Genomic DNA, 9,209 nt, shown 5'->3' with positions numbered 1-9,209 from the left:
GGCCCCCCCCCTTGCCCTGCCCCCACCCGCAGGAGCCACTACTCCAGGGGGGCTTAAGGGGAGCAAACTCCCCTTGAAGATGGGCCCCCAGGAAGCAGGCAGCACCATCCCAGGGGAAAGCCGGGAACTGTGAGTAAGTGGGAGAAACTGCCCTCTGGTGCCCACACCCAACCAGAGTGCAGCTCAGGGAGCTGTAACTGCTAATCTGTTGGCTAGAAACCTACGCCTCACGTTCGGCAAATGGACAGAAGCGATTGGTCTGCAGAGACCCACCAAGGTCCTGGCAGGACATGGAGACCAGGGTGACGGTATGAATGTGTGATAAGACTGGTGGGAAAAAGTCATCTGCATGGAAAGGAGCTCAGGAAAAGAAGCCAGGCTTCTCTTTCTGCAGCCCACCTGCCCCCCACCCAGGTCCCAAGGACTGGAGGTGGGGGAGAGAGAACGAAGGCTCCAATGCAAGGAGCCTCCGGAGCCCGCTGGCTGGAGTCTTGGAGGTGACACCACAGAGTGGCAGCATGCACTCCGGCGCAGCCCTCGTTCACAGCCATCTCCCCAGCAGCCCAGCCTCAGAAGGCGCTCAAGACCTACTGAACAGCCCCCCATGGGAACAAGGCACCGTCTCATGGTCCCAGAGATTAAAGGGCTTTGGAATGTAATGTGCATTTAGCCTGGCTTACAACACAAATGAGAGTCAGGCTTGCTCTGTACAGCTCAAGAGGGCAGAACTAGGTCCACAAGTAGGAATTTCAGAAAGGGAAGCTTCCACCAGGGAAGAACAACCCAGAGATTAGAATCACTGAGGTGGTCATCTCAGAGATGGGATGCTCCTGACACGGAAGGCATCTGAACAGAGGTGGAGAGCCTCCCATTGGTGGGGGAAGGCACAGAGGATGCACCCACGGGGGCGGGCTGAAGGAGGTGCCTTCTGAGGGCCCCTCCGGCTTGGAGATTCTTCAGTTACAATGAGCCGTTCATGTCATCCTCACTAGGAACTGGGATTGCCAACGGGCACACCTAGAGAAAGGCAACTCCAGGGGGGTGATGAGGGACAGGCCAGGCTGGGCACTGGCCCCAAAGGCCACGCCCAAGGTAGAAGGAACCCAGGAACCCAGGTCACACTGGAACAGGGTGAAGAATCCAGGGACTCTACGGTCCTCTAAGGACAGAGACCAACCACCCTGCTCAGGGCCCGTAGACAGCAGAGCTCCGGGAACTGGCTCAGCGTTGGTGTACGTGGTGGAGGCTGGGGCCGGGGCAGGAGGCACAACCGGCTTCTCTGGCACCTCTGCCTGGATGGAGGCAGCAGCCTTAGGCCTTCTCGGCCCTCTCCAGCCCAGCAAACACCCAGGCGCCTGAGGTTGGCACTGAGCGCCTCCTCCTGCCACATGGCCAGGGGCAGCTCCGCTCTCTTCAGGACCAAGTCTGCGTCATTCCAGTGAGCCCCTGACATGCTGCACAGCTGCCTTTGGGAGCCTGGCTTCCCTCACTACAGGATGGGACCACGAGGCCAAAGACAAAGCCCGCCAGGCTCCTCTCCTCCAGCAGCAAGTCCGGACCAGGACCGGGGCCTCGGTGGAGCAGGCCCTGGGTAGCAAGGATGGGGATCAGAATGGGGCTCCTGAGGTGGGGCCAGCTTGGGTCATGCGATGTGGAAGCAAGTCCCAGGCCTGGCTCTAAGCTTAGGTCCCTGTCCCAGTACGATTTCCCTTCCAGTCGGCTGGGTCTGTCTTTATGTGCGTGGCTTGCATCTATATAACGTCTTCACTCCCACTATTCCATTTAAGCCTCAAAACCACCACAGAAAAGAGGCAGCGTGAGGATCCGTATCCCCACTTTACAGACAAAAACAGAGGCTCAGAGAGGGGAAATGACTTACCCAGCAGTCTAGGAGATCAGGGCTAGAACCCAGATCTTCTGGCCCCAGGCCCAGTGCTCTTCCCATCATAGCCTGAGGCTGGTGGCTGGGTGTGGACCACCTGTGTGCTTGTGTGGTTCACACAGAGGTCACACGCCTCCCTGTACACACATCACTTGGTGTCTGTGGACAGATGTGTCTGCAACAAGCATTTGGTCACGGCTTGTCATGAGCCGTTAGAAATGGCATTTCTGTGGATGGAGGCGGGCACAGCAGGCAGCGAGAGATGTGGGAGGACTGTCCTGCTGGCCACCTTGTTCCTTAACTTCTAAATACTTATGTGACACAGATAGAGAAGCATATCCATGGGAAGAAGAGGGTAGATCCTGAGGGTGAAAGGTCCCGAGGGCCCCCCAGAGGGCACTGTCCTGGCCAAGGCTGCTGCCTCCTGTCGAACCTGAAGGAACCCACGCTTCTTCACAGGGAAACTAAGACAGTCCAAATGAGGAAGAAGCATCTGCTCTCCCTGCAAATAGAAGGCCCCAGATCCCCTTGCAGTGTTCCCACCAAGTACAGAGCCACGCGCTTACCACACTGAGAACACGTGCCAGGGTGAAGGGGTACCTCACCTGGGCAGTCTGAGAACCGCAGGGCCACGCACGGGGTCCTGGGCTGGCGCCTTCCTCCTGTGACCATTTCAGGGGTGCCAGGGGCCGTTGTACAGACCCGTGGAGCGCTGGCCAAAGGGTGTCTCCCATCCCGCTTCCCACTGCCACCCACCCCCCACCCACTCTGTAGGCTGTGATTGCGGTCAGAAGCTGAGCTTCAGGGAACCCTAAAGTCCCCCACCTCCGGGGCCCTGGCCGCCTGCACACCTCCCCACCTCCAGCCCCCGCCTCACTCAGCAAATCTTTGTCCTAGGAGTACAAAGGCCAGGTGGCCAAAAGGGGAAAGGACACACTATAAATTTATTAGCAAGGTAATGGGTCCCCAAAAGGCCACAGTCTGTCCCCCAAATGCCCTGGAGACCAATGTTAAGATAGACTCCAGATAAATATTTAAAGCTCAAAGCTCCGTGTTCTCTCCAGTTGAGCATTCTAACCTGCTCAGAAGAGCCCAAGTTCTCCTCCAGGCCCAGGATACAAGAAGCAACCCCAGGGGCCTGAACTTCCCACATGACAGGCCCTTGGGTGCTACACTTCTATAGGCTCAAAGGCTAGCCTGAAAGGGACAGATGTGACCCCAGCCTGGGCAGCTTAGGCCCTCTAGCTTCCAGGGTTCCCCTGACTGAAAGCTCCATGATGGTGGGACCTCACCTTAGTCACTACTGTAGCCCCAGGTTCAGAACACACTGGCACTAAGAAGGTGTCCCATAAATGTCAGATGAATGAGTAGCCCTGCTGTTTTCCTTCTGACCCTGCCCACAAGAGCTGAAGCCCACGGAGAGTCCAACAGGTCTCACGGTCCCGCCACATGGATGCCCCGGGGACTGCCAGGTGAAGTGGAGCTGTGCCCGGGGCAGGAGGCACAGGGCAGGGGCAGAGGCATCGAGCCTTCAGGTGGCAAGGGCCCCTGATGCCCCTCCAACCCCCAGCTCTGTTAGAGGCAATGAGGAAAGCACCAAACCTCGGGGCAAATGGCCTGCGTTTGAGTCCGGGGTCTTCCCTGACCATCACTATAGCTTTGTGATGCTGGACAGGTCAGTAGATGGATTTCACAATCTATAAAACGGGCAGCTATGGGAACTCACATGTGAAAGCAGACAAGGGGAAGATGACATGTCCCCTCGTGCATCTCACACACACACACACACACACACACACACACACACACACGGCTCTCTAAACGCAGAGCAGACGAGGGCGGCTGTGTGAGGGCTGGGTCCTCCTGTCTCCCGATCTGCCACTGCACTGAGCTTGGGCTGAGCACCAGTCGGTGTCTGCGATGCTTCACGAAGGAATGAACCAACGTATGAGCAAGTGGATGAGCTGACAACCAGGAATGAGCTACGTCCTTACATGTGCACGTGCGGAACAGATGCCTCCGAGACCCAGGAGCTCCCCGGGAGGGTGGCTGTCACACCCCAGACACATTCGGGGTCCCCCTCCCCACAGTGCCGCCGAGCGCGAGGCATCGCCCTACACTGTGCCTCCTCTCTGGGACGAAGTTCTCAGGGGCTCTGACCAGGGCTGGCGCCTCCCCACCACCAATCTCTCACTGGCACCACCACCAACTTCTCCAGACAGAGGGGGTGTGGGTGAGAGGCAGGGTCGGGGAAGGGGCCAGGGGCGCGGGCAGGGCGGTTACCGAGGTTGACGGTGAGCTTCATCTGGCCCCCGTCCAGCTCCAGGCGCAGGGTGTCAGCTGACTCCCTGGAGGTGGTGGCCATCATGAGCCCATAGGCCCGCTGAGACATGAAGCGCAGAGACACGTCCTCCGCCTCCGTGTGCACGGCGCTGGGCAGCACGATCTTCATGTACATGGAGCCATCGTAGCTCAGGACCGTGGCCTCTGCCCCAGGAGTGGGGGGAGGGAGAAGCGGGGGGGACAGGCAGAGGTCAGTGGAGGGAGAGAGAAGACCCAGAGAATCAGTGCAGGGATGGCAGGCCCAGGGCTGGTCTACGAGGGGCACAGGGATGGGCAGGGGGCACCGGGATGACGGCCAGCCTCACCTCTCTCACAGACCCGCCCCAGAAAGCCGGTCCCGACGCAGTCACAGACGAAGCGGTTCCAGCCCTCTCGACAGATGCCGCCATTGCGGCAGGGAGCGGAGTTACACTGCTTCAGCGTCTCCCGGGAGCAGAAGGGGGCGACGCCCACAGCCGCCTGCGCCTCAGCCAGGCCCCGGAGGTCTCGGCTACGCCCGTCTATGAAGAGGTCCCGCACGCAACCCACGTAGCCAGCCCGGAGCGCCGCCGTCCACACCTCTGGGGGCAGGGGCAGGTCCACCCGCCCGCCTTCAGGTAGGCCGCCCAGGTACAGCTCGCTCTCCAGGTCCAGAATCTCGCTCTCGCCGGTGGCCAAGAATGGCGTGCTGCGGCTGTTCACCGAGATGGAGCCTGCAGATGGAGTAAGAGTGGGCTTCAGTGGGGAGGGCAGGACTGAGAGACCCCACAGGCCAGAAAAGGATGTCCTGCCCTCACACCTCAGGCAGCCCTGGGCTGCAGACACTGCTTGACAAAGGTGCCAAGTTCAGGAACCAGTGTGAACCAGCCCCAGCCCAGCTGCAGTGTGCAGTGGGCCTCTGTCCGGACTCCTCCTTCCCACCAGAGCAAGTCCGCAGAGGATGTACAGGAGGTGGACACGCCCCCAAAGGGCTGGATCCTTCACATGTCCTTCCCCCAGCCAGCCCCTTAGACCAGGAGTCAGAGGCAGAGACCCCCAAGGAAGCTGAAAGGCTTGAATCCAAAGGGCTTCCCCCACTAACATTTATTGAGCTTTAATGACTATATTTCCAGGCACTTAGCCCATCATGTATATCATATCTCTTAAGTCTCACGGTAACCCTATGAAATTGGTCCTTTACGATCCCACTTTGAAATGGCAGATGAGGCTTAGAGAGACTGGGGAAGCTGCCCAAAGTGCCGCAGCGAGTAAGGACCAGAGCCAAAGTACCACCCACGTGGCAGGACCCCAGAACCTGCATCTCCCACCCCCCGACCTGGAGAGATAGGCTGATCGGCTCCTGGAGCCTGTGAGACAGGACAGCAGCCAGGAAAGGGAAACCAAGCATGGAGCTTCTGCGTTGTAAGAGTTCTTTGGATGGAGAGGCTGGTTATCTTAGAAAAAAGATTTGGGATCAGGTGCGAGCTTCAAAGCCTTTCCTGAGATCTCAAGAAACCCAAACCTATACATTAGAAGCTTTATTCCGTTCGTAATTTTTATTCCATACATTCTCCTTCCGCTCTCCTTTCTCAAGTTTGGAAGAATTCTTTAAAAGATAAAAATAAAAAGTCTGCCTATCTCAGAGGGGCTAATAAAGAGAGGTAAGGATGGTTTGATCCACGCTAGGCCTGATCGGGCAGAGATCGGGGGTGGGGAGTGGTAAGAGACAGCATGGGCACCAAGCGTGGAGCGGCAGGAGCAGGACCAGGGCCTCCTCTGCACACTTGGCTCCACATCTGGAGCATGTGCTCCTCTGTGCAAACCCTTCCCTGCACCAGAGAGGCCCTTCCCCTGGGCCCCATTTTAACACCATGGTCCCTGGCTTGTCCTCCCCGACAAGGTGTCCGATCCCCACTGCTCCTCCCGGCCCCCCAAACGTGGCCCCCAATCACCCACACTTCTATTTGTAGCAGGTTCCCCAGGTGCTTCCACCCACCCCCCGTGGGGCCTCCTGGACACGGACACCACCCAACTGGACTCTCCACAGACGAACAGAATATGAAAGAAGGAAGGGGGTGGAAGGCTATGGTGGGGAAAGGGTGTATAATGGAGAGTCAGCAAAAGGAAATTAAAGTGAATATAGGTCTTCTTTCAAGGTCACTCTAAAACATGGAAAGGGAACAAATCAAGTGTCCCACGACAGATGGGTAGATAAACAAAAGGTGGTCTATTCGTACAATGGAACGTTATTCAGCTGTGAAACAGGAAGGAAATGCCATCACATGCTACAACGTGGATGAACCCTGGGGACGTTATGCTAAGTGACATAAGCCACACACAAAAGGACAAATATTGTGTGATTCCACGTATAGGAGGTCCCTAGAGTAGGCAATTCATAGACAGAAAGTGGGATGGTGGTAAACAGGGGCTGGGGGACGGGGAGTTAGTATTTATGCGGACAGAATTTCAGTTTGGGAAGATGAAAACATTCTGGAGATGGAGGGTGGGGATAGTTACACAACAGTGTGAATGCCCTTAATGCCACTGAACTGTGCACTTAAACATGATTAAAATGGTAAATTTTATGTTATGTATAAATTACCACAATAAAATTTAGAAACATGGGGAAGGTCAAAGAGAGCTTTGTTGGAGTGACTGTCCCAAGTCTGTGCTGGTGTACACGAACAAATGTGGGCCATCAGAAATGGTCGGGGCTTCCCTGGCGGCACAGTGGTTGAGAGTCCGCCTGCCGACGCAGGGGACGTGGGTTCGTGCCCCGGTCCGGGAGGATCCCACATGCCGCAGAGCGGCTGGGCCCGTGAGCCACGGCCACTGAGCCTGCGCGTCCGGAGCCTGCACTCCGCAATGGGAGAGGCCACAGCAGTGATAGGCCCGTGTACTACAAAAAAAAAAAAAAAAAAAAAATGGGCAAGGAGACCCATCCTGTGCGTCTGGAGCCTGTGCTCCGCAACGGGAGAGGCCACAGCAGTGAGAGGCCCGTGTAAAAAAAAAAAAAAAAAAAAAAAAAAACTGGTCAAAGTGACCCAAGGACTAGCCAGGGCTGGTGTGTGGGCTCTGGAGATCGAGCGAGGCTAAGGAGACCACTTCCTGAAGACAGAGAAGAGCGGAAGGCCCTGGGGTTCTATGCAAGGCCTGAGCAGATTTCCAACCTAGAGAGTTACAGATCCCCTGTGTGGAAACCCTGGGAGGCAACAAGTGCTCTGTGAAGACTCCCTGGTACCATCATGACACAAAACAAGGGGACGAAGCCATTTACCACAAAGCCTGGGGAAGCCTCATTTCCCTGAGGAAAGGAGAGGAAGAAACAAGCAAGCCCACGAGAGGCCAACATCTCCGGGAGCCATGGCAGCCCCTTCCTCCCTGTGTGTGCGGGGACGCTCACTCCACCCAGACATGAAGCCCCGTGCAGCGACAGCTGGGGGAGCATGAAAATTTAGCTGACGTTGATAAGAGCTTAAATTGGATAATGTGTCAGTTCTCATTTATATCAATTCTTTCTCTTATGTCCAGCAAGATGGAGAAGAGTAAAGAGAAATAGGCAGAAAACAGGAAGAGGATGGGAAAGGAAGACTGAAAAAGAAGAGTGGAGGAGGGGTGGCAAGAAGCAGCAGACGATTCAAGAGCAGCACCTGCCCGGCCCCAGTGCCCTCCGCCTCGCTGCTTTACCGTGCAAGAACCTCACCACGCGGAGCGTGGCGTTTACTGTCTGTGTCTCCCCACTGGAACATGAGCTCCGGGACAGCCGAGACTCCAGCTCACCACTGCCCCATCCCAGCACTCTGGACAGCGCCTGGCGCACAGTAGGTGCTTGCTAAATATTCAAGTGAGTTAATAAATAAGTTTGAATGAATCTAGATAGAAGGGAGGCAAGGTTGGGAAGTTTTTTTAAGAGAACAATATAGGGACTTCCTGGTGGTCCAGTGGTTAAGAATCTGCCTTCCAGTGCAGGGGACGCGAGTTTGATCCCCGCTCAGAGAACTAAGATCCCACACGCCACAGGGCAACTAAGCCCGTGCACCACAACTACAGAGCCCATGCACCTTGGAGCCCACACGCCACAACAAGAGAGAAGCATGCACACAGCAAATAAGACCCGACGCGGCCAAAAATAAATAAATGTTTTAAAAAGACAGAGAGAGAGAACGGGATAACCACTGTGTTACGCACTGCACTAACGCTTATACAGGTGTTCTCTTGATTTTCCCTCCTGAGCACCCCAGTTTAATGATCCTTTTATAAAGAAGGAAACCGAGGCTGCAGGGGCTTGAGGGACGGCCTAGAGTCACACACGCAGGAAGTGGGAGCATGAGGTGTGTGCCCGGGTCCGACTGACTCCATTCTTTCCACCAAGGCACCACGCAACAGGGACAACAGAGGGGCTGGGAGGGCCAGGGGAGGGCGGGAGGAGAACAGCCAAAGAGACCGTCAGGGTGGGTGGAGAGGGGCGGTCAGGGGAAAGGGGAAGGTCCAGAGGCCTCTGACCTTTGCGCCCGTCCCTCTGGAAGTCCACATGGCACCACTCGCCGTCATTGACCTTGCGGCTGGACGCCCGCAGCTTGATGCCCCCAGACCCCATGTCCAGCAGAAGGTAGAGGTAGCCGTCCAACAGCTCCATGGCAACGTAGTCAGCCCGCGGGGCAGCCCCGTGGCTGCCGGCCCCAGCCCCGGCCCGCCGGCCCTGGCTGAAGAGCAACAGCCCGTTGGGCTCAGTGGTGCGGAAGTCTAGCGAGATCGAGCCGGTGCGCTTGGCGCTCCAGCGGGGCAGCGCCACAAAGGCCTCAGGGCTCTCGAAGGTCACAGGGTCCAGGGCAGCCACATCCTCACAGTGGAAAGACAGGTCCCCCTGAAGCTTCATCTTGGGGTCTCCTTCCTTTGCCAGGCGGGACAGCTCCAGCTTGAAGTCATTATTCTTATACACCACCTGCAGGGAGGGGTGGGGGTGGGATGAAGAAGAGGAAGCAGTTTAGGGCCTGGCCACTCCTGCCCGGCGGCATGGGCCCCTGCC

General features: G+C 56.9%; 1 protein-coding gene across 2 annotated transcripts in view; it reads right to left on the bottom strand.

Annotated features, from left to right (window-relative positions):
- The window catches only part of NRXN2 (neurexin 2), a 98,014-nt gene that overhangs the window by 48,654 nt on the left and 40,151 nt on the right, over positions 1-9,209 (bottom strand). For both annotated transcript variants that reach the window (XM_024749166.1, XM_024749165.1), the window contains 3 exons: positions 8,687-9,125; positions 4,531-4,917; positions 4,166-4,369 (listed from right to left, as the gene is read on the bottom strand). In XM_024749166.1, the coding sequence (XP_024604934.1) occupies positions 4,166-4,369; positions 4,531-4,917; positions 8,687-9,125 (1,030 nt within the window). The remainder of the gene's footprint in view (positions 1-4,165; positions 4,370-4,530; positions 4,918-8,686; positions 9,126-9,209) is intronic.

Source organism: Neophocaena asiaeorientalis, unplaced genomic scaffold (assembly GCF_003031525.2).
Source record: "Neophocaena asiaeorientalis asiaeorientalis breed wild unplaced genomic scaffold, Neophocaena_asiaeorientalis_V1.1 scaffold43, whole genome shotgun sequence".
In the NCBI taxonomy this organism is placed as follows: Eukaryota; Metazoa; Chordata; class Mammalia; order Artiodactyla; family Phocoenidae; genus Neophocaena; species Neophocaena asiaeorientalis.
Note: the sequence above shows the minus strand (reverse complement) of the source record. Positions and strands in the feature narration are given on the sequence as shown.